Raw genomic sequence first — 26,503 nt, forward strand, 5'->3', positions numbered from 1 at the left:
CCTAGGCTCAGTGAATCTGTCCTGCACAGTTTAGGTTCAACCCTTATCAAACACACCTAAACCAGTTAATCAAAATCTTCATGATCACTTGACTAGATCAAAATACAAGCAGGTTAGAAATAAACGTTGGAGGACAGTTGGTCTTCAGGAGCAGGGTTAAATGTGAATCAGTCTTAAAAATCATGTTTAAATACTGAAAACACTGCAACAGCCACTAAGAACTTATGCAAGTTAAATATAAAACATTTCTTCATAATAAATATTATTTATTTGAAAAGACTGACACTTTTAGAAAACAAGTAGGATGCGAGAATATTACATAAGTTATGATTCTGCAGGCTTTGGTGTAGAATAAACAGAGCTTAATACTATTCCAGTAGAGTCCCAGGATTTTTTCGTCTTCCAAAGAAAAAGAAGAAGAGCGTTGCTGAGCATGCTGGGTCACTTTTACTAAATGCACACAGGCACATGGCTTAGCTTCTGGGGTAAAACATGGCATATTTGGAGGTGCGGAAGCCCAAAAGGTCTCTCATTTCATTGCGGAACTTGGAGAGGTCTTGCCGCAGATCATTGAGGTTCTCTACCGTGGCCTGGTCCGTGCTCTGCATCTTCTGCCTTGTGGAGGTCAGGTAACGGTGCACAAGACAGCACATAATCTTCTGGTAATTCTCATCTCTTTTCTGCTTCAGGTTCCTCCATTCCTGGAAGCAAAGAGTTAGAGGATCACTGGCAAGCTGACTGTAAGGCATAATATGTCTAGAGCACACTTCTTGTCTAGTAACATAGTGGCAATTTTAAGTTACCCCCTTTCTACCAAAATGGTGCACACCGTGGTACCAAACTTGGTTCTCGGCCAATGCTCAAGAAAACGTATTGCAAAGTGCATAATTTTTACCACAGAATTAAGAAATGAGCTGTAACATAGCATGTTATTTTGCTACGTGCTGGTTATGCTACTACGGAAACAGCCCAAAAATAAACACAGCGCCAAAAGTGACCAATCCTGCTCCTTGAGGGCCAACTTCCTGCAGAGTTTAGTTCAGGGATCCTCAAATCTGGCCCACAAGATCCACTTTCCTGCAGAGTTTAGCTCTAACCCTAAACAAACACCTGTGCATGCTAATCAATGTCTTTGATTAATCCTGATATGTCAGGATTGGCACCCCTGGTGCGGTTCTGTGTTATGTTGTTCATAGTACTGAGAGTAAATCTTCCGTACCGACAATTCTCATAAAGCAGGGGTGTCCGATTCTGTTCCTGGAAGGCTGCTGTCCTGCAGAGTTCAGCTCCAACCCCAACTAAACTAACCTGAACCAGCTAATCAAGGCCTAACTAGGCATACTAGAAACTTCCAAGGAAGTTGGAGCTAAACTCTGGACAGTGGCCCTCCAGGACCAAGTTTGGACACCCCTGTCATAAACCAAGTTAAACCAAGGGGTGTCCATCCTGCTTTGAGAGGGCCAAATTTCTGTAAAGTTTATCTCCTGTTACACCTACCTGTAGGTTTCTAGTAATCGTGAAGCTCTTGATTAGATGGTTGAGGTGTGTTTAATTAGGGTTGGAGCTAAACTCTGCAGAAAGGTGGACCAACCTCCAGGATCCGGATTAGTCACCCCTAGTTTTGTTTATGACAAGGGTGTCCAATCTCTGTGCTGGAGGGCCACTGTTCTGCAGAGTTAAGCTTCAACTTGCATCAGCACAATTGCCTGGAAGTTTCTAGTATGCCTAGTTAGACCTTGTCCTTTCTGTGGTTCCTGCTCGAGAGAGATTGAAACTGAACAAGCAGATTTACTGTCTTTGTTTTGCACATGGACAGATCGATTTATAGTAACATTTTTTTCACAGACCAAGTACTTGTTTTGGCACCATGCTATAAGGCAGGGCTGGGCAACTTTGGTCCTGGAGGGACACTGTCCTGCAGAGTTTGGCTCCAACCCTAATCAAACACACCTGCTTGTAACTTTCTAGTGATCTTGAAGACATTAGGTTGTTCAGGTGTGTTTGAGTGGGTTGGAGGCAAACTCTACAGGACAGTGACCCTCCAGGACTGGGTTTGGACACCTCAGTCATAAACCAACTGGGGGTGTTCAATCCTGCTCCGAGAGGAGAAATTTCATGCAGAGTTTAGCTAAAAACACCTACCTGTAGGTTTCTAGTAATCCTGAAGATCTTGATTAGATGGTTCAGGTGGATTTAATTGGGGTTGGAGCTAAACTCTGCAGGAAGGTGGCCCTCCAGGATCTGGATTGGACACCCCTAGTTTGGTTTATGACAGGGGTGATCAAACTCGGTCATACCTGCCTGGAAGTGTCTAGTATGCCTAGTACAGTTGTTCTCAATCCTGGTCCTGGGGGTCCACTGCTCTGCACATTTTGCATGTCTCCCTTATTTAACACACCTGATTGAGATCATCAGCTCATTGGTTCAGTTCATGGATCTCTCTCCTAATGAGTTGATGATCTCAATCAGATGTGTTAAATAAGGGAGACATGCAAAATGTGCAGTGCAGTGGACCCCCAGGACCAGGACTGAGAACCACTGGCCTAGTAAGACTAAGTCTCTGTTGTTCCTTCTCAAGGGAAATTAAAACTGAACAAGATGATATACTGTCTTTTATTTTGCTCATGGAGAGACTCTTGTGGACAACAAATACTCCCTAGTACCTAGTAATTTTTTTTTTTTTTCACAGACCAAGGATTTGCTCTGGCACCATGCTGTAAGGCAGGGCTGGGCAAATTCGGCCCTGCAGGGGCGCTGTCTTGCAGAGTTTAGCTCCAACCCTAATCAAACACACCTGCCTGTAATATTCTAGTGATCTTGAAAACATTAGCCTGTTCAAGTCTGTTTTATTAGGGCTGGAGCTAAACTCTGCAGGACAGTGGCCCTCCAGGACCAAAGTTGCCCAGCCCTGCGATAAAGAATTGGTGTCTTTAGAACAGGGGAGCCCAAACTCAGTCCTAGAGGACCGGTATCCTGCAGAGTTTAGCTCCAACTTGCTTCAACACACCTGCCAGGCAGTTTCTACTATGCCTAGTAAGAGCTTGATTAGCTGATTTAGGTGTGTCTAATTGGGGTTGGAGCTAAATTCTGCAGTGCCTCTCCAGGACTGAGTTTGGGCACCCCTGCTTTAGAACTTTTTACTTGATTGTCAAATAGATCAATTATCCATATACCAGTAAATGCAAACTATGGATAGACAGTACAGTAGCTAGATTTTCCCAGATATAAGTTTACATATGTCTTACACACCTTGAGGCTATTCTGTCTTTTGACCTTTCCTGTGGAGGTGTGGGAACAGATCCATTTGCTCAGGCTGATAACCAGGTAGCACACTGTCTTGGGTGAGGGGAGGATGTTGAAAGGTGGAGGCAGTGTGCACTTGTCATCAAAGTAGCTGAGCCATAGCTTGGCCCGGGCAAACTTCCACTCCTTATCTTCATGGTTCTGCAAGCAGATAAAATAATCAAGGTATAGCAGTGATGCCTTAAGTACCTGTTCCTAGCTGCCTGACACATTTCCACATGTACAAGTATCTACATGTATATGCACTCATACCTGTCTTCCTGATATAAGGAGTAATACACCTAAAGATTGCCATCTGTTAGTATTCCCATTTATCACAATTGTGAGTGATTGTTAACATGCCACTTGATGCCTCAAATGATTTAGTCCAGAACTGAGTGTCCATAATTGAAGATGGCAGATTCCAAGTTGCCCATTTCCACATTGTTCCACATTTGCATTGTTTTATATGCCAGCTGATCAAAGGTTGTTGAGATGAATGGGAATGCTAATAGATAGATCTCATCGAAACAACTGATTAGACCACAATAACCTCTCTGCTGCCCCCATCAGGTTTGGAGAATGTACAGTGTTTATGTGACATTAACACTGGTGAATGAATATGTGGAACTTAATTTTCTTAATTCTACTTGTCAGAAACACACAATTATGCTGTATCATTTTAAGAAAACACCTTAGTTTTTGCAATCAAATAATCTCAAGGGTCACTCACAGCAATCTGTCTGAAGCTCTTATGCAGCATGGCCACCAAGAGTTTGGTGAGAACGATGACCACAACAATGTTGTAGGTACCGACGATAAGAGCACCAACAAATGATCGCAGCTCCTCAGTGTAGCTGATCCTTGTAACAAACAAAGCCACATGTGCCAGGGAAAAAATGTACCAGAAGAGGGCGTAACATGTCCCCATGAACCTGGAGAAAGTTGAAGATAAATGATTAAGGTAAAAGATTTTAACTTAAAAACAGACTTCTCATATTTTTTACATGATTTTACATGGAACCTTGCATCCATAGATACATTTTTTATGCCCCTGTCCATGAAACCTAAAATTGTGTGATTAGTATAAATGAGATGACATGTAAAGTACGTGTGGAAGGTGTCATTGCTCTGCTCTTGACAAAAGATGCCCTCGCAGTCCTTGGTTATATTTTTGGAGCTCGATAGGTCCTTGTCTTTTCCATAGAGTTGTGTCAGACCAATGGTGAAAGAGATGAGTACGAGCAGGAATAAGCCAAGAAACTTCCCAAACTCCTGTAGCATCTGGCCCATGGAGATCTGCAATGACATATATCAAAGCCTACATCAAAGCCTGAGCAGCCCAGACTGACATATGGAGATACCATAGGGATAAACAAATACAAATAAACATTTTTATACTTTTTAAGCACAAAAGCTTGTATAGCACAGGCTCTGGGATGCTCGTTCACGACGCTACGTATTATTGAATCACGTCGAAAGGTCATGCGGAATGTATGCAGAACTACAGACTCAGTGTTTACAATGTGAACGCGCAAAGACTTAAAATGCAAGTTAGTCAAACGCTGTTAAAATGTTACGTGTTACTTCCCTAATACATCTACCAATGCAGTGTGAGCTGGAAAAATAATTGATTAGTTCATCTCTCGAGTCTTCAGGTTCGAGTCATTCGTTCATCACGTGACAGCCCCATAAGATGAATGAAAGACTTGAAAAACCCGAAGACTCGAAACAGGTGAACTAATTCCAGTACAGAACCTAATAGGATGTTGCGCATGCGTGACTGAATGAATCACTCCCCGAGACGACTCGTTCTTCTAGAATCACATTAAAGATTCGTTCAAAATGAACAAATCGCTCAAGAATGACCCATCACTAATTCGTAGCATTGTGGACGCGCATCCCAGAGCCTGTGCTACATGAGCTTTTGTGCTTAAAAAGTACATAAATCTTATTTTTCAAAAAAAAAAAAAAGCTAGATAAGACCCTTCTTCCTTGGCTGGGATCGTTTAGAGCCCTCTGAAGCTGCATTTTCCAGCTCCAGCTCCAGCTCCAGCTCACACTGCATTTTGGAAGTTCAAAATCGGGGCACCATGAAGTCAAATCCTGTAATGGCGAAAAATCCTGAAATGTTTTCCTCAAAAACCATAATTTCTTTACGACTGAAGACAGAAAGACATGAACATCTTGGATGACAAGGGGGTGAGTAAATTACTTGTAAAATGTTGTTCTGCAAGTGGAGTTCTCCTTTAATATTTGCTAGCTCTTTATTGTGATGCTCTCCCAAAAGACATTCTACTGACTATATGTAACTTTGCAAGTATATGTCAACTTATTCTAACCCTAACCCTACCAGTCTAATGAGAGTTAGTAGACATGTAGGTGCAACATTACTTAAAGACAACAGAATGTGTTAAAGGGGTCATTAAAATAAAGTGAAACCAAAATATTCAAAGTAAAAGACCATTTATCATGTTGCATTCTGTTGATTATCACCAGAATGAATTACCAGAAAATATTGACTTTTTATTTTTATTTGGTTCATTAGTTTTCATGAAGTGTTGGCTTATTTTATTGAAGTCCATATAAAAACACAGTAATGTAAAATTACCAATTAATAAATTACAAAAATAAAGTCTAAGTAAATATGTATGGAAACCCGTTTCCTCCACTGAATAAAAATAAATAAATAAATAAATAAAAGGTTACTGCAACTTTTTACTGACTTTTTCTCAGAATTGTTAGATATAAAGTTGCAATTGTGAGTTTATAAAGTCAGAATTCCGTGATATAAACTCACAATTCAGACTTTTTTTTTCTTAGAATTGCGTGATAACACAATTGCAAGAAATAGTCAGAATTGCAAGATAAAAACTCGCAATTACTTGCAAATGTATCTCACAACGACTTTTTTTCTCACAACTGCTAATTTATATCTTGCAATTCTGACTTTTTTTCTCAGAATTGTGAGATACAAACTCGCAATTGCAAGTTATAAAGTCAGAATTGCGTAATACACTCACAATTCTAAGAAAAATGTCACAACTGCGAGATAGAAATATTTTCCAGGTATAAATATATATATAAAAAATAGAATTGCACATTTATTTCTCAGAATTGAGAGTATATTTCTTAGAATTGCAAGTTTGTCTCACAATTCTGACTTTATAACCTGCAATTGTGAATTTATATCACGCAATTCTGAGAAAAATGTCAGATTTGCAAGTTTATGTCTCGTAATTCTGACTTCATTTCTCAGAATTACAAGTTTATACCTCACAGTTTTGAGTAAAAAGGCAGAATTGCTAGTTTGTATCACTTGTAACCCACAATATGTAATACAAGTCACAATTATGGGATAAGAAGTCATAATTACCTTTTTTTTACTGGCAGAAACAGGCTTCTATAAATATGACTATTGCATTCCTTAAGAAATAAATGAATATAGCACATGAGACATATAGACCACTTTTATGATGTTTAGTTTGTTTTGATCTTTTTTTTTGGAGCTTCACAAAACTGTTTTTAAAAATTCCTCAAAAAAATCCCTAAATATAGATTTGTTGCAATATAAAGATGAGTTAAAAAAAAAAAAACAGAACTAAGCATTTTAACATAGAATATTTCTTTATGTGTTGACGATCATGGAAATGGTTTCAAACATGTTTTCAAGTTAAGTAAATATGGCAATGTTTTGAAACAAGTTTATTTTAAGTGCTGGATGTCATTTTTTAACTAATTCCATATATCAGACAACAACTAGTCACTGATAAACACAGCTCAGGTAAATATTGGTTTGGCCCATTAGGGGGTAATGGCAGGGGAACATTTCCCCCTGCATTACCTTGCCTACAGTACACACATACAGTAGACTGGCTTTTTTTAAGGTGCCTGCTTCTATCTGTACTTTCCAGATTCCACTGGCCGTTCTAGTGTGGGTTGAGGTGAGGGACAAGATGAATTCTTGTGTCAAGTCTGACCGGTGAACCAGAATGTTCTGTACTGTGTGTTTGCTCTGAAACATAGCCAGGATTTGAGGGATTTTTTTTTGCAATCCCCATTAATTTAATTCATTTTCTTGTCACTCTCAAACCCCCGGTAGGCATTTTCCACATCTAGTATTTTTTTGAACCATGGTATTTGCAGTAGCCATTTCAGATTTGTCTCTGATATGAAGGCCTAAATCCAACCCCTATAAGTGATTGCACTGGCTGAAAGTACTCTACTAAAAGCCTGAATAGAAATCTTAGAATACTGTGTCAGCTTCAGTAAACTAATCTGACAGCTTCAAGAGTCTTGATGTTTTGTATAACAGCACTGGAATGTTACACTGTTTATAATGTTCATGATTTGGATTATGTAAGTGTCATATTTAACAATAAAATATGTAAATCAGTGTTAATGTGATATCCAGACTAAATTCTTATTACATTTAAGCATTGTTTATTTCTGACTATATTTATCTACACTAACATTTGGGGTTGGTAAGATTTTTCAAATGTTCACCAAGGCCACATTTATTTGATCAAAAATCCTATAAAAATGGTGAAAAAAAATTGTGAAAAAATATTACAATTTATACAAACACGATATTACTCCTTGAATTAAAGTTTAAGCATTCAGTCTGACTTCTCAACTTCTGCCCTCACAAAGAAAAAAATACATCCTCAGACATTTATTCAGAGATGACTCAGTGTTTTCCACTTGTTATCTTTACTTGGGGAGATTTACTGGACACTTTTAGTCAAACAATAAGGCAGGAAGGATTAAACGTCTGACTATTTGTTCTCTGCCTTCCCAATGGAGGTCTGCTGTGCAAAAAGTTGACTGTGTTTCTTGTCACTCTTGTATCTGTACATCATATGTTTATGTGTAAGAGGGAGTTGCAGAGAAAGCATTTAAGCATATGTGTAGCTCCATGAATTTACAGAAAAACAATAATACAAGGCACTTTCCTCTAAATAACTTGCGTGGGTGTGTGTTCATTTGTCAGACCATTACAGCTGAGTGCATGTGAGTGTGTATGCATCATTCCGACCACACTTCTTGAGAGAATTACTTTTCCATACAGCAGCGCCAGACACTGATGTCAGTCTAAGAGCACGTGCGGCAGAGCAGAGAGCCACTCACACATATGCTCAGGACTGACAAGGTATTACTCATGCCAAATACTGGAGAGGACGAGTGCTGTATTATGCAACCTCTCTGAAACTACTGCAGAAAAATTCCAGAGAGCTGCTAAAGTCAGTTACACAGATTAAATCTCACAGTTTTTTTGGATATCATCCTATAGTTCAATTGGAAGTACATGGCATTAGCATTGCCAAAGCCATGGGTTCAAACAAGGCGAAGCGATGCTGAACAAACAGACGCATACTTTGAGAGCGAATCTTTCATCATTCTTCAAGATACAATAAAATGTTACTTAAAGGAGAGTTTACTTCCAAAACAAAATTTACAGATAACTTACTCACCCTCTTGTCATCCAAGATGTTCAATAAGAAATTATGTTTCTTGAGGAAAATAAGTTCAGGAATTATCTCCATATAATGGACTTCAATGGTGCCCCCAAGTTTGAACTTCCAAAATGCAGTTTAAATGCGGCTTCAGATGGCTCTAAACAATCCTAGCCAAGGAAGAAGGGTCTTCTCTAGCAAAACGATCGGTCATTTTCGAAACAAACTGACAATTAATATACTTTTTAACCCCAAACACTCGTCTTGTCTAAGTCTGCGTGAACGTTTTTTTTTGTCCAGTTCAATATGATCAACACAGTTAGGGTATGTGGAAAAACTCTTGTTTTCTTCCCCAACCTATAATCGTCCTACATCACTGCAGAAGTACTGACCCAGTGTTTACAAAGTGAACTTGCAAAGAAGATCAAACGCCCTTTACAAAAATGGTAAAATGTAGGGCGATCTTGACATTGAAGAAGTAGTTTTTCGACATATCCTAACTGTATTGACAAACTACAGAGCATCACAGAGACAAGACAAGACAAGCATTTCAGGTTAAAGTATATAAATTGTCAGTTTGTGAATTGTTGATGAAATGAAATGTTTTCCTCAGGAAACAATTTCTTATCGACTGAAGAAAGAAAGACATGAACATCTTGGATAACAAGGGGGTGAGTACATTATCTGTAAATTTGTCCTGGAAGTAGACTTCTCCTTTAACAAGTGTGTAAGTGCAAAGTAATTATCAAAAGCCAATCCAAGACGTGTTTCAGGTCGCCCACCGCAGTGGCTGGAGGCAAATTTAAGGTTTTTTAGTGGAATCTAAGCTTCCATTAAGAAATTTTAAATTCCACAGAACATTTCCATTGAACAAAAGGTTCTTTATAATAGAAAAAATGTTCTTCACAAAAAAATCAGTGATCAATGATCAATGAAAGGTTTTTTGGTACAACGCCGTTTTAGTGTCACAATAAAAAAAATAAAAAAAATTACAAGATTAAATTCTGAATATTTTGAGATTAAAGTCAAAATATTTTGAGAATAAAGTAGAAATTACAAGAATCAAGTTGAAATGTTTCAACATTAAAGTCAAAATTTACGAGAATAAAGTCGAAATGTTTTGAGAATAAAGTCAAAATGTTTCAAGAATTTAAATCGTAGAAATTAAAGTTATAATATTTCAAGAGCATAGCCTATATTGCATATGCAAATGGTCAGGGCTGGAAGCACCACGAGAAGTTGCCAGGCCACCGGAATGTATTTGAATATTGTTGCGTCTGAGCGTCCGCATCATCTTACTGGGATGATGAACAGTCAATTTTTAGGGACTCGCGGAAACAGCTTATTATCAAGAATATGATATTTATTAACAGACTGAACAGGAACAACTTTTCATCTTAATGTCAGCTCACACACCCAATCAACATTCCTTTGGGGGGCGCCATAGCTCTCTTGTTTAACCCTTTTTAATACACTACAAATATATGTTGGATTATGAGGAGAAATCATACCATGTCTCATACTCACGGGGACAGTAGGCTTGGAAATAACCTTTCATGTCTTCAATTGCATTCATTACTTGTAGTGCGCCAGCCCTCCAGTAGTAATAAGCTTTGTGCTTTTGGTATTTTTAATATAAAACAAAGTCTCAGCTTTTATAGCGAAATACAAACAATGTGTTTTTCAAGCTCTTTAATGTGGCATGACAGATTGCTGTATTCATGTCAATCAATTCATTCAATTATACTGTTTTCTTTGTGAAAATTCCACCACCTACTCCGCAAAAACATCTGTGGCATCCAGCCTTTCATTCCTCACATGTATTTAATTAAAAACAACAATAAAACATTCTAAAGGTTGAAGTGGGCTCCAAATCGTTAACATATATTGCTGTCTTTTCTGAGGTATATAATGGCAAGTGACTATTCACAAGCTGTTCAATTCAAGGTATAATATAGTAAATGATATTTAATATTTAACGTCTTCCATTTATTATTTGTAGTGTGCCAGCCACCCTGTAATCACAATAAAATTTTGTGCTTTGTTGCTTTTAGTATAACATAGCTCAGCTTTCAAATTCTGTCAGTTTGATCACAAATTATAAATGTGTTTTTCCTCCTTATTTAAAGTTTATAAAACTGACAGATTTTGAAAGCTGAGACTGAGATTGGTTCTCCCAATCCAGGCAATCTGAAAATATTATAATCCAGGCAATCTCAAAATATTATAACTTTAATCTAGTAATTGCTACAAATTAATTCTAGTAATTTTAACTTCATTCTCAAAATATTTCGACTTTATTTTCTAAAAAAATGTATTATATTCTCGCAACATTTTGACTTTATTTTCATAATATTTCAACTTTATTTTCATAATTTCGACTTCATTTTTGAAATATTTAGACTTTATTCTCATAGTATTTCGACTTCATTTCTGTAGATTCAACTTTATTCCCAAACTATTACGACTTTAATCTCATAAATTTAGATTTTTTATTTATTTTTTTAAATCATGGCACTAAAACCAAAAAAGAAGGAAAAAAAAAAACTGTTGGAACCCTTATTTTTAAGAGTTTACTGAGAAAAAAGTACCTGCTATTGACAGGTGGTAGATGTTACTTCATAAGATTCACTCCCACACTATAAAATTGGACATTTCCAGCTATAAATCCTTATAAACGAGAAATGAAACTCCATGGTAGAGCTCCAGGAACAGAGAATTGGAAAAGAAAAACAACTGAGAGAAATGAAAACAGACGTTCGCAGGACTGATGAGATACACAGGAAAAATGAGAGAACTCTCTGGCGTGTTGTGTTATCGGTGCGGCCCCTGGGCATTACGTAACAAGAAAAAGCTTTGGTGGTTAAACACTCCGTTGGTTATTGCAGTGAATGGGTAAGAACTGCAGACAGAGGAAGTTGTGATTACCTGTAAAGGCCCCAAGATGGAGCTGGTGGTGTACATGAAGAAGAGACGGAGATAGCTCAGCACATTGGCGAACGCAAAAAGGCCTTCAGCAACTAAGAGGGGATGGAATGCATCCCAGTTTTTCCTGTCCACTGGTGCCTCTTTCTCAACGTACTTAAACTGAAACAGAGGACAAAGGAATATATAACACACTGTGATATAAAAATACAGTTCCTTCAAAAATGAAAATCCTGTAATTTATACATCCTCGAGTGGTTCCAAACTCAATGGAACACAAACGGCATGTTCAACTTTTTTTGTCTTTAATGCAAGAAAGTCCCTCATAGTTTGGAATGATACGAATTAATTCTAGACTAAACTAATCCTTTAATGACTCAGAATTAAATGTTCTGGACAGGGTTTATACCTTGCTGTGAGCCACCACTTTTAGGGCGAAGGTGGCCAAATAAAGCGAGTTCATGACAAAACTCAGCTGGTTCCGTGACTCTTCCAGGAAGTCCTCCAATCCCTCATACCACAGACGCTTCACATCAGACCACACCATGCCTGAAGAGAGAGGAATTTGCCATCAGCACAAAGAATCATTCAAGCAGCAAATCAAAAATTCTTGCTATTGACGGTTTTCAGTCACTGTCAGGAGCTATCTAGCTCTAAGAACATGCCTGGCAGAAAACATTTACGGATGTTACTTACAATAAAAAAAATATATATATATAGTGGCAGATACCATTCAACATATTAGTAGATAATAAAACAGCAACCAGTAATAATAACATATTCAATGTATAAAATAATAAATAGATGCTGCCTTATTGGAACCTTACTTAGCTCTGTCCCTAAAGCCCACACCTAACCCAAACAATATTGAACCTGCTGATCACTGAAGGCGATGGCATGGATTCAGGCATGGAATCGTGGTTTTGAGCATGGAAATAATATGACAGTCACTGTTCCCGTACAAACAAAGCAAGGACACCACATTTTTGACTGAAAAATTGTACATTTTATGTATTTATTTATTTATTACTTCATTGTAATGCTACTAAACTTGGTAAAGGTTTTGGATTGGATTTGGTACTGCACCCAAACAAAAATATCAACCTTAAATATAGAACACAACTTGTTTAGATATATGACTTTGATTTTCTTGCAACTTTAAACAAATGTTTTATTATATATATACACTGTCAGAAAAAAGGTACAGTTCTGTCGCTGGGGCGGTACCCTAAGGTACAAAGTGAAAAGGCACAAATATGTACTTTTAAAGTACTAAGATGTACCTTTAAGGTACCAGTATGTACTATTTAGGGGTAGGTAAGGTACAAAGATGTACCTTTTCATTTTTGTACCTTAGGGTACCTTTTTGTCTGAGAGTGTATTGTAACGGAGCGAACAGGATGTGAAGCGAGCGGATCCATATGCAAGCTTTTATTAAAACAAAGACATGGCCATAAACAGGCAGAGTCGACAACAGCAAAGAGATAATATAGCTGCAAGCAGCAATTACCGGGATTCGAGCATATAAGGCCTTTCAGGTGCTATGCAGGGTTGTTCAGAATGAGGAGATCTATCATATGATTTTAAAATCTAGTGTTTGTGTGAATATATGTTTGTGTGAACTAGTTCGCAAAAGTAGGTTTTTCACATATTTGTGAATATTTAATGAATGATTTGATTGACACCAATGGTTGCTCATTAGGAGGAGATCTATCAAATGATATGCATATTGTGTGGATATGTGAAACACCACGTGATTACAGAGCCATAAAACCCGTTTGCGCCAACTAGTGGCCAATTTCTTTCAAAATTCTTACAGACCTTTAGGGCCATAAGTCAAACATGCCCAGTGAGTTTTGTTTCGCTGGCCTCCGTTAACCTTTTCTAATAGGTGCTCATAATTCATTGGTCGATGGCGGCCATGTTTTTTGAGATACGCAAATGTCCTCATAGACCCTTGTGGCACAATGGACAGAGACACTGCATACCAATTTTCAGGTCTATTAGACTGACGGTTGTGAAGTTATAGCCATTTTTATGTTTTTTCCCTATTATAGCACCACCAAGTGAGATCACTACGGCCACGAAGCTGCGCATCTTCAATTCCAACATCAAATCGGTCTTACTCTATGGCTAAGAGACTTGGAGGATGACCAAAGCGACGCAGCAGAAGATACAGACATTCTTCAACACCTGTCTGAGGCGCATCTTCAAAATCAGGTGGCCAGACAAGATCAGAAATGAAGAACTATGGCAGAGAGTGGGACAAGAATCAATAACAAGCCAGATTCTAAGAAGAAAGTGGGGCTGGATAGGACACACACTGAGGAAACCAGCCTCAAGCATCACCCGCCAGGCCTTAAGCTGGAATCCACAGGAAAAGCGGAAGAGGGGCCGGCCTAGGAACAGTTGGAGGCGAGACACAGACTCGGAGTTGAAGCAGATTGGGACCAACTGGAAGGAGGCGGAAAGGACAGCCCAGAGCCGCGATAGATGGCGAAGTGTTGTCGATGGCCTATGCTCCCTTGGGAGCTATGGGCCTAAGAAAGTAAGTATAGCACCACCAAGTGGTCAAGCTCCACAATTTTTTGGATATGACCAAAGATTGAGCTCGTACACATGTGTACCAAGTTTGGTGAAGATACCTCATTTGGTTCATGAGTTATAGCCATTTTAGTAACAATGGCCCCCCACCTTACAAACTTTTTGGGGCCCCTTCACAACGATTAGTCAAAATGTGAACTTTTTTTGATAATTATTGATATTCACTGTACAGAGAACATTTCTGCATTGGTTTGGTTCCGATCGAGCGAAAAACCTAGGACTAGTTTGCAAAAGTGGGTTTTGAATTTACTTCAAAATGGCGGAAAAACCGGGCCCCGTAGAGTGAATCTGAGCTTTTTATGGCCTTGACCCAAGGATTCCAAAAATCTCATTTTTTTGAGTCTAAACAGTCTAGGAGCTATGAGCATTTTTGTGTTTTTGATCACTGTAGCACCGCCTATAGGCCGACTGGGGCAAGACTTTGTCAGATTCGTTCATCGGGCTGCTCTACCTTCTGGCCAAGTTTCAGCTCTCTAGGCCTTACGGTTTGGTCTGCACGATCAGTTTTAGCGGAGAAAAATAATAAAAATCCTTACAATTACAATAGAGTTTCAGCACTGCGTGCTCGAACCCCTGAAAAACAGAGCAAGACACAAGAGTAATCCAGGGACAGGCAAGGATCGGTCAGCGGCGAACAAAATCCAAAGGGCGAGGCGAACGGGAAATCCACACAGATAGTCTAAATTTCAAACGAGGGGAGAACAGAGTCAGAGACGGCAAGACAAAAGGTCAATCCACGATGGGCGATAATTCCAGGGCAGGCTGAAGGCAGACAAGATGAGATAACAAGGCAAGAATCTAGACACGGATAAACAGACTAGGAAGAAGACTAAACTACTCTCAGGAAAATGAGTCCATGTCGCCAACACTAGGAGAGTGCTAAAAGCCAGACAATACCTGGCGAATAAACGATAGTAGAGTCCTTGTATTTATACTCACTGTTGCCAACTTCTTTCAGTGGAAAGTAGCTAAACCCTGCCTGAAAAGTCGCTAAATGTCGCTAGATTATGTCATATGCTAATTAGCATATTCATGATGTAAGTGCGTAGTATATTGTCTTGCCTCTCTGCACTCACATATGACATTTTAATGCAGCCAAATTCTCAATAAAACTGTTTTCACTGATATATTTTACTGTTTCTGTTGTCAGACAACGGGATGAATATGAAATAGTGACTAAAACCCATTAAGACTACACAACCAGCTCTCAAAGATATTAATATGCACTAAAATCCTGATTCATAATCACAACATTGTCTGATGACATCAAATGCACACACGATTAAGACATACGGCTATGCTGTAATTTTGACTATACTTGCATGTAAAATAGAGTTAGAAGCAACAGAATATCTATTTTAACTGTAAGCACTGCTCCTCTCTGCCACTGCTGTTAGAGAGAGAGAGAGAGAGAGAGAGAGAGAGAGAGTGCACGAGAGAAGTGTGTGTGTGCTTGCCAAGAATGTACCGGAGAGTACCGGAGAGTCTCAGAAACCGGAGAGTACCGGAGAGTCTCAGAAACTAAATAAGGTTTGTCCAAGAAGTCGCTAGATTTTTTTTATTTTCATTTTTTTAAAAAGACACCAAGGAAAAGTCGCTAAATCTAGCGACGAAGTCGCTAAGTTGCCAACACTCTTTATACTGTGTTTGACTGGCTGCAGCTTTATGCATAAAGTGGAGGATGGGAAATATAGTCCAGGGTGTAGTGCAACAGTCTGTGTAGTGTGAGACTCAACATGATGGCAAGGCGACCTCTGGTGGCAGGCAGACCAAAGATCAATGACAGGATTCATGACATGTATGTACCACCCCCCTTCTTCAAGGGACTATAAGTAATTGGACAGTTGACTCAAAAGCTGTTTCTTGGACAGTTGTGGGCTATTCCTTCATTTTTACCACACCAATCAAGCAGGTAAAAGGTCTAGAGTTGATTCTAAGTGTGCCATTTATATTTGGAAGCTGCTGCTCTGAACCCACATCATGCTCTGCATGCAAGTAAAACAGACAATTGTTAGGCTTCAAAACCAAAATAAATCCATCAGAGAGATAGCAGGTCTACAATCAAGAGAAGACTTCACAAAAGCAAATACAGAGGTTTCACCACAAGGTGCAAACAAGGCCACATTAGAATTTGCCAAAAAACATCTAAAAAGCCAGACCACTTCTAGAAAAGCATTCTTTAGACGGTTAAAATTAAGATCAACCTGTACCAGAAACGGGAAGAAAAAAGTATGGAGAAGGCCTGAAACAGCTCATGATCCAAAGCATAAAACATCATCTGTGAAACATGGTGAAGCAGTGTGATAGTATGCGCATGCATGGCTTCCAGTGGCACTGGCTTACTAGTGTTTAGTGATGATGTGACAAAAGACAGAAGCAATCAGAAGAATTCTGAAGTGTATAAGGATATACTGTCTGCCCAGATTCAGTCAAATGGAGCAAAGTTGACTGGGTGGCGCTTCATAGTACAAATGGACGATGACCCAAAACATGCAGCAAAAGCAACCCAGGACTTTTTGAAGGTAAAAAAGTCTACAATGGCCAAGTCAATCTTCTGATTTTAACTTGATTGAGCATTTCGCTTGCTAAAGACAAAACTAAAGGCAGAAAGATCCACAAACAAACAACAACTGAAGTCAGCTGCAGTAAAGGCCTGGCAAAGCATCACAAAGGAGGAAACCCAATCTCTGTTGATGTCCATGAGTTCCAGACTTAAGGCAGTTATTGCCTGCAAAGGATTCTGAACAAAATATTAAAAATGAACATTTTATTTATGATTATATTTATTTGTCCAGTTACTTCTGAGCCCTTGAAAATGGTTGTAATTCCTTAACATTTTATGTTATATTCTTGTTCAACCCCTTGCCAAAATTCTGTAAAGTGTGTCAGTGTCCAAATATATATGGACCTGACTGTATAAGAAACTAAAATGTAGTCCATTGATTTTATAATAAATAAATAAACAAATAAAACCCACAGTCAATTCTGACCACCATGCAAACAACACCGGAGGGTTAACAAACCATTAAACACTCAATTTCCACTTGTCGAATATTATTTTAATTTTTATTTAAAATAAATTTGTCTCTGAGCTGATATGCAATAGGAATAGGGTGAGGAATGGGATTGGAAAAAGGCTTTATCCACTATGTTTACTCCCATTTCTTTTGTCAATATCAAAGAGCAAAACTGCTTTACATTGTTTGCATTTGAGAGTGATAATGAACCATGTGACTCGCTTAAAAATCTTTTTTTTTTTTTTTTTTTTTTTTACCACACTGACTTTTATTGAATTGTAAGATATCATTTTGGTTGAATGGCTTTGAATGTGGCTCAATGACAATGAAATACAATTAAATAGCTGTCATTTCTAAAGCATTTGATTCCAAACTGTACTAAATATTTTGGTGATCTTCCAGCTGATAACTCTATTGTGACATGATTAATGTTCTGTGATGTACAACTCACACCCTCCAATGAACTTTAGATTCCAAGACAGACACACCCATGACGCAGAAGGAAAACATACTGCAAAATAACACAACTCACAGAAGTAGTTTTTCAGACAGGTAAATAAAACGGTTGACATTTTAATGTATGAAGTACACTGGAGGGCATGACTCTAATGAACTAAATATAACTTCCATGAAAAAAAATTCTATTCACATTCTATTCACGTCATTAATGACGTGGCTATTATATTCTTAGTGTGTTAGTAAACGCAGTAAACAACACCAATAAGCTGGAAAGAAAGGTGATTTCATACTGAACTACTAATGATACATTATTTGAAATGTTATGAACTGTGATGTACATTCTTCAGAATCCTCTTCCTCCCTCTAGTGGTCTTCATTTTCTTTAAACTTGATCATATGATATTGTCAAATCCACAGGCATCTGAGGCCATACATCATAACATTGTTTTATTCATGAAGGTTAACTCTTTATAGAAGGAAATGTGATGAAAACTAAAACAAGAGCCATTAGCAACAAATCACCCAGTGGTGTCATGCTAATGTGCTCCAGAGAGATGCTAACCACTAGTTGTGTTTATTACTTCCGCATCAAGGAACATTATCTATGTAATTATCAGTCGTACTAATGATGCTGTAGTATTATGAAGAACAGATGGACGAACTGAATGTTTATACTGCAAAGAAGTCCGAGGCTGGTGGTGTAGACATGCATATGTCTAACATTCATATGAATTTACTGTATATGAACTTCTGCTTGACAGTCTATGCAGGATTACATCAACAAAGTGTGAGTCGCCAGGAGGCGAAACGCAATGCCTTAAGGGATGAATTTATGGCACTTTATGATTTGTTAAAGTACTTGATTTTATCTTTTGCTTTCTGTTGAAGCAGCAATCACAGAACAGACAGAAAGCGAATGCCATGTAATAGCTAAAAAGTGTTAATGCTGTCATCCCTCACCTATGATCCAGAGAATGAGAAGGTAGTCTATCAGCTCCAAAGGGGGACCCATGGTGTTCTTCTTATCCTCATTGTAGACCAGTGAGTAGAGGTTTAGAAGAAGTAGGAAGGTGAGGTAGGAGGCACTATGGATGATGAACTTGACAAAAGGTGTGTGGATGACCTGGCCCACTCGAGAACGGGGTCCCAACAGATAACAGATGGACAGCAGAGGCCACATCAGCGCCACGCTCAAAACAGACAGGATCTTTAAGCACGTGTGCTTGCGGCGGTAGCTCGCCATCTCGCCGAACCACACCGTGTTCAGGAACTGCTGACAATTGGACTGGGCGACAAACTGTACAGATTGGAACATAAGAAAATGCATTAGAAAGAAAAAATGCACCTGGTGTTTTCTTATAAAATAAAGGGGGATATATGGGCCATTTGACAGAATTGGTGCAAATGTTCCACAACGAAAAAACACATTTAAAAAGCATTTGATTATTCAAATCTAAGATGTTTACTAAGATTTGTTTATTATCTATTGAAACCCACAATAATAAGTAAGCTTAATATATCTGATTTTTAAAAAAGCGAAGTTCAAAAAACGTCCCGCATTTTCATGTCACTACCGAAACAGTTTAGGTTTTAGTCCAGAGACTAATTTTAACTCACACCCCTACATTTATTATCAGGAAATATTTATATGTCCCCCTCTCTCATAGCTACATGGTAAGTAGATAGGTCCATTGATTTGTAGTATGAAAAATCTGTGTGTAACTTTAAAGAATGTCACTACCGAACATTTTTTTTTTAATCAAACACACTTTTTGGGAGTTATTGCTATGCTAGCTATCCATGAGCTGATTAGCATCGTTGAGCTAGGTTCAAAAATATTTAAAATTGTCACTACTGGAATAGTCATGACCAAAAAATTTGGTGAATTTTCGGTAGTGACATTTTTGTTTTTTTTTTATTGGTGTGTTATCAATTAAAATTGTCTCTACTATAACAGTCATGACTGAAACATGACTGTTTGTTTCACTACATGTTTCAGTAGTGACAAAAGGGAACACATAATCCTTTATTTGAGGGTAATAAACAAAATTTTAGTACAGTTATGCAAATTTTTAGTATTTTAGTATGTGGGTTAAAAATCTGTAATGTGACGTGGTGGCTACTGTAACATAAAACACAACAAATCTTATATGTCACACTTAAAATACTGTTCAAATTATAACTGTTATTGATTCACCTCTGAAAACGGTCTAATAAAACAGAAAATATATATTTACAAGAAAGATGTAAGAAAAATCTTAATAGGTCATTATAACCCTTCTTATTAAATTATATATGTGACCCTGGACCACAAAACCAGTCATAAGTAGCATGGGTATATTTGTAGTATTAGCCAATAATACATTGTATGGGTCAAAATTATTGATTTTTCTTTTTTGCCAAAAATCATTAGGATATTCAGTAAAGATCATGTTCCATGAAGACATTTTGTACATTTCCTACCATAAATATATCAAAACTTAATTTTTGATTAGTAATATGCATTGCTAAGAACTTCATTTGAACAACTTTAGAGGCGATATTCTCAGTATTTAGATTTTTTTGCACACTCAAAATTCCAGATTTTTTAATAGGTGTATCACGGTCAAATATTGTGTTATCCTATATCAAAGGAAAGCTTATTTATTCAAATCTCTTTCAAAAAATTGACACTTAATGATGGTTTTGTGGACCATGGTCACATATTTCTGTTTCGGTAGAGACAATTTGGGGAGAGGACAAATATTCCAAAACTTTCTGAAAATACAACATGAGAATCAACTGCACAATTACTAGAAATGTGTACTTTGGTTATTATACAATTTGCATAGATACAAAATTTGTGGGAAAAGACACATTTCTTTCAAGACATTTCCGACTCTGACTTGGCACCAATTCTGCAGAATGGCCCATATCGGTCGGGTAATTAAACTTGCCAATATTTGGCTGGGATAATTCACCTAAAAATAAAAAAAAAACTGTCTCAAGTTGTCCAAACCTGTATGGGGTTCTTTCTTCTGTTAAGCACAAAAGGAGATATTATGAAGAATGCAATCAGACAGTTGACAATAGCCATTGACTTCCATAGTATTTTCTCCATCCAATGGAAGTCAATGGCTACCATCAACTATTTGGTACCATAGTATTTTTTTCGTACTATGAACGTTAGTGGCTATCATCAACTTTTTGGTTACCAACATTATTCAAAATATGTTTTTTTAGTGCTCAATCAGCATTCTTCAAAAGATGAAAAATCCTCATACAGTTTAGAACAACTTGAGATTGAGTAAATGATGAGAGAATTTTCATTTTTGGGTTTGTTGTTAGCAATATAGTTCCTTGATTTGTTGTTTCCCAAATCCATTTGCAAATAGCACCACAAAGTTGTGTGGATGGAACTAACAATGGTTCTCTATTGTTGAACCAATGTGGTTTGAATAACAAATGAGCTGCAAAGGTACTACTGTTTTGGGAAACTCATAAGACTAGCTAGTTCATTGTTCCAATGATGCATCACATTACGGTAGTTAAGCAGCAAGTTACGTCATTGTATGTGAAATGTGCCCCAAGCTGATGAGGACACAAGCACAGTTTTGTTAAAAATCTTCATTAACCTCCTTTTGGTTGTATTTTATGGCCAGTTTGAGGCGACTGAGGTTCATGCGTTCCTCCAGCAGGCCTCTCTTGTCTACGTGGTCCTCACTGGACGTGTGGTTCAGTATGACCTCCAGCTCTCGAGAGTTGCGGGCCTGAGCCAGCAGGTCCTTGGCGAACATTTTGCACTGCTTGGCAAGTTCTTCATAATCATTCCTGTAATATAAAGACAATGAAAACCAATATGAGCAGTTGCAGGAGAAACCTTTTGGGTGACACAGTTTTGATGTCAATCAAAGAAGATTGTTTGGATTGTTTCACAAGGGAACATGGGAGAGTGTCAACATCTACAGGTCCCTAGATGTGCTTGTTGGCTATTCTATTGCTATTCGAAAAATTATTGTTCCACCAGAGAAAAAAAAAAAGGCTGAATCACCTACTGTACATTTGACAAACACATTTGGAATTTAAAAGGCATTCTTTACTCAGTATGACCAGGTCTGGCCTTGGGCCTATCCTTGTTCTTTTGCCAACATTTGTCCCCAATGAATTAACTGCTATCGAAATGCATGCATGCAAAACCAAAGCAAAGAGAGTATTTGCTCTTTCCATTTAGCAGCGACCCCTATGAGACACCTTTCCCTAATCACTCTTCCATTACCGAAACTCCACTTCCACCAGGCTCAGCTCTTTCAGATCAGCGCTGAGCTCGAATGCTCTCAGAATGGGGTCTTCTTCTGTAAGCATGATCAAGGATGGGCTGGCAAGGCATCGGTAGATATCTAGACGGAACCTGCAAGAGACACAGATGGAGGATAAAATCAACTTAAAACATTTCTCACATCATTGAATAAAGATTTGACTATGGACTATGATTAGCCTGTTTTTTTTTTTTTTTTTTTTTTAATTGTATATATAAATTGTATATATTAATGCAAAACTATTGGTAAAATGTTTGGAGGGGGAAAACTATATTAAAACTAAAATTATATTAAAAATGTTACATATGCTTGATTCTTAATACTATTGCAACTATTACAGAAGGTTCAAATGCTCACTAATGTTTAAGGGTGAAAACTTCTTGAATTTAAAGATCAGGGTAAATTTAACTTGTCTTGTCTTCTGACAAAACATGTAAGTATCTTCTTTAGCTTCTGAAGACCAGGACGAAATCGAAAACAATCTATATCAGAATAAGAAAAATGTACACATCATCATTCTGTTCAAAAGTTTACACCCCTGACTCTTAATGCATTTTTTTTCCTTCTGGAGCATCAGTGAGCGTTTGAACCATCTGTAATAGTTGCATACGAGTTCCTCAGTTGACCTCAGTGTCAAAAGATGGATCTCAAAATAATATAGCCATAGTTGGAAAGGGTTCAAATACATAAAAATGCTGAAAAAACGAAGAATTTTTGGGACCTGAATGATTTTTCTGAAGAACAGTGGGCAGTTTAACTGTTCACGACAAACAAGGGACTCATTAACAACTATCAGTAAACAAACAACAACAACATCAAAAAAAAAAACACACACACACACACACACACAGCTGTGGACCATTCAGGTAACAACACAGTATTAAGAATCAAGTGTATGTAAACTTTTTAATAGGATCATTTTTATAAATGCAACCATTATTTTCTCTTGTGGACTATATGTAAACGTCTTTTATGTGAAATAGCTTATTCAGGTGAGTACTAAATAAAAAATAACACACATTTTGTATAAACCCTCTTATTTTGGTAAAATAAATAACATTTTGCAGATTCTTTTGACCTTAACTGTATATATATTTGTTACACACACACACACACACACACACACACATTTCAATAGTAAAATTAGAACAATATTATTAAAAGGGGTAAAAATTCCCAAAACGCTTATAAATCTACACTTGCATTTAATGCCATTAATACTGCCTAGTTGTATAAAAAGACTTTTGAGATTTTTAGAGTTAAATATAAACTGTTTGAAAAAAATAAGCATGGTTGCCTTGAGTGACGAAGACTGTCCTTCTTGTTCTTGGCATTACAGAGGGTGCACTCGCACCCTACAGCATGGGGTCTGGGCAGAGAGATGTCTTGCTTTAATAGCATTGTCAAGATCTCATAATTGTTCCGGTGGGCAGCAAGAATGACTGGAGCAACATCCATGGTGGTGGAATACTCTGGGTTTTGAATGCGTTGCATCAATTTCTAAAAAAGGTACACAAGGATCTGATTATGCAACATCCTTGAAGTTTTTTGGACAACTAATTAGTTAGGACGCCAAATAATTAATATTTATTCATATATTTATTGATAATAAAATACTAATATTTAGTTAAACAAATATAAAAAAATAAACAAATGCAAAGGAAATAATTGCAAAAGACACCAACCGCAATAGAAGGCTTGGAGGAACGCCTGGGCCGATGGTTTAGCAGGATGTCAACTGCTCCGACCACTTCTGAATCAATAGCCACTAATAATGCATCTGTGGCCTGTATGCGCACACACACACACACACATACACACATCCATCTCAAATGAACAGACTGGTTTTATCTAGCATGTTATGTATGATCTGAGGACATGGGTGTGTTCTCACCTGGCAGCCATGATCCAAGAGCAACTGCAATATGTCTAGATTCTCATTTTCGATTGAAATGGTGACAGCATCTCTCCCAAGTACATCTACACAGTTAATGTTTAATTCACCATGTCGTTTCTCCTCCAGAAGCTTCTTCACCATGTAGTAGTCTCCTTAAAACGTAGTTAGGTGGCATAAATTAGTTTAATGGTTTATACAATGGCACCTAAATATGTTAAGCATCAGAAAGAGAGGACAGCGGTTTGTGATGGAAAACAATGTAGCCCTTGAAGAAGAGATATCTGTCCCTGAGCCATTTTAGGATTTCTTTATATGGTAAAAGAACAGCAACTGACTCTTGTCTGCACAATGTAAGCAGAGGAAATTCATTAGTTTTCCAAGCTGTTTCTGGAATGCTTGGAGATAAACTATGCACTTCTGTTAAACAAAACACTAAACAGTGAAGATGTCCAAACCATCAGCCAAGCTCTCAAAATCTACTTATCTCAAAACAAAGCACTAATACCTAGTAGTTTGTCATGTAAAATAAATATGGGAATGATTGTAGTCAGTTATTTTCATTTTAATTTTAAAGCTACTAAGGCAATAACTTTTAAACCATTAGAAAATAAGATCGCTACTGTTAAACTATTACATCACTCTCACTTCTTCATCTCTGTTCTAAGCAATTTCGAAACATTCTACTTTGGCAGTTCTTATGTTACTCTTTTCTGAATGAATCGTTTATATTGTAGTTTTTTTTTTTTTCATTTGTAAGTGGCTTTCAATAAATATACACAAGCTGAATTAATGTAACTGTCTATCTGACAAACAATATAAACTTTTTTTTAAAGATTTTAGGTTAAAATTTATATTACTCAAATACTGTTACTAGTCAATTTCTTTTTTCTTTTTTTTTTTTTTGTATTTTAATTGTCAAAACACTCTGTGTAGTTACTAAATTAATTAGGTCATAAAAAAGTAGGTTAAATGAAATATTTGCACAAGAATTCTATCTATCTATCTATCTATCTATCTATAATCATGCCATGCTGTTCGACGGCACACCACATATTATGGTGCTGTAAGTCAAAATGTAATGTAAAACACTGTCTTTAATATATATATGATGAAGAGTTCGGATGCAAAAGCCCCTAAATCCATCTGATGTATTGCTTTAAATGAGCATTTCTTTCTGGCTACTTTGTATAGGTTTCTATGTAAGTAGTGGTATTTCTGATTGGGCTGAGGCTGGAATTTAGCGAGTTTGAAGTAAAAGTATTTGATGGACGTATACTATGTGCCAGGAGCTTTCACTCAGTATCATCATGTCATTTTTGACCGAGATGGCTTTTAGCTGGTTTTGCATCTGAACTCTTCATATATATATATATATATATATACACACACATATATATATATATATAAGCATGAAGACGTCACACCAAATATTATGTTGTTGTAATTCAAAATGTCTTTATTTGTCATTTTGTCTGTAATGCTTTTAATAAATGATTACTGACAATATGATGATCCATCCAAACAAAGCGAGAGCTCCAAATACATGTAAAATACCAAATGTAACGCTTCCTATACATGGTAGGCTATACCATTTTATCAGCAATAATACTTTTTGTTGTAATTTTACAACATTAATATACATTCAAGTTATTTAAACTATAAATAACACATAAGACATTGTAAAATAAAGCAATGATAATTATTGCTGTTATTATTATCATTATTCTTACTGTATTTCACAATACATTTGCAGAACACGTTCTTTAGAGTGGTAAATGAACTTACCCTTCTCGCAGGCCAGCAGAAAGAGCTTCTCGTCCAGAGTGGTCTCCTCCTTCACCTCTCTGACGTCTTTTAACGCCAGATATTTATCCGGAGAAGACGAGTCCGTGCCCTGATATAGAGCAGCCATTATAACGGAGAGAGAGTACGGCAAAGCACTGATGTGCATCCCACTGAGCAGAGCCTTACACCTTTATACACATGAAACCACCGAAATCGCCGAAGTTAAAACAAGAGCCCTGGTCAATCTTGATGTAAACGATGTTACGCTTTCTGATAAGGCCTTCACTGTAAAGGAGAGCCTGGCTCCTGTCAGAGCTCTTTAAATAACATCCGCGTCTCGGCGTGTGTGTATAGTACGATAGAGAAAACATCCATAAGCATGTATAAGGATCATCTAAAGGTTTTCACAATCAAATCTTCTCCAAACGATAGTAAACACAAGAAAAGGCTGGAGCATCGCGATGTTCTGTTGCGCTGGTGCTGATGATGCTATAAAAACGCATGCGCGCTCTGTCACTGCATTTGGAGCATCAGTCGTTACATAAGTGATGAGTGTCCGCAAGACCCTTTTGGCATTGGCAAAGCTTGAGTACATCATAACATGATTTTGAGTATGTTTTCGTATAACCTGTTGTGTTTAGTGTGCCAAAGTGTGCAAGGAAAGAAATTACGTTTTATTTTAAAACGATTCAATCGAACTAATTCGTCAAGCAGTTTACCAACAAGAAGAATAAAACAAGGAACCGTGATTAGAAAGGGAAAAATAATGCAAGCATTGATAAC

General features: G+C 37.5%; 1 protein-coding gene across 1 annotated transcript; it reads right to left on the reverse strand.

Annotated features, from left to right (window-relative positions):
* Positions 1-231: 231 nt before the first annotated feature.
* On the reverse strand, positions 232-26,210 carry trpc1 (transient receptor potential cation channel, subfamily C, member 1). The gene is made up of 13 exons (XM_051098151.1): positions 25,721-26,210; positions 23,933-24,087; positions 23,724-23,825; positions 23,336-23,538; positions 21,999-22,130; positions 21,358-21,553; positions 18,704-19,040; positions 12,073-12,212; positions 11,667-11,825; positions 4,394-4,581; positions 4,016-4,217; positions 3,250-3,444; positions 232-701 (listed from the first exon to the last, which is right to left on the reverse strand). The coding sequence occupies exons 1-13, from the start codon at positions 25,884-25,886 to the stop codon at positions 474-476; spliced, it is 2,403 nt and encodes an 800-aa protein (XP_050954108.1). The 5' UTR covers positions 25,887-26,210; the 3' UTR covers positions 232-473.
* Positions 26,211-26,503: the final 293 nt, after the last annotated feature.

This window comes from Labeo rohita, chromosome 24 (assembly GCF_022985175.1).
Source record: "Labeo rohita strain BAU-BD-2019 chromosome 24, IGBB_LRoh.1.0, whole genome shotgun sequence".
NCBI lineage: Eukaryota > Metazoa > Chordata > Actinopteri > Cypriniformes > Cyprinidae > Labeo > Labeo rohita.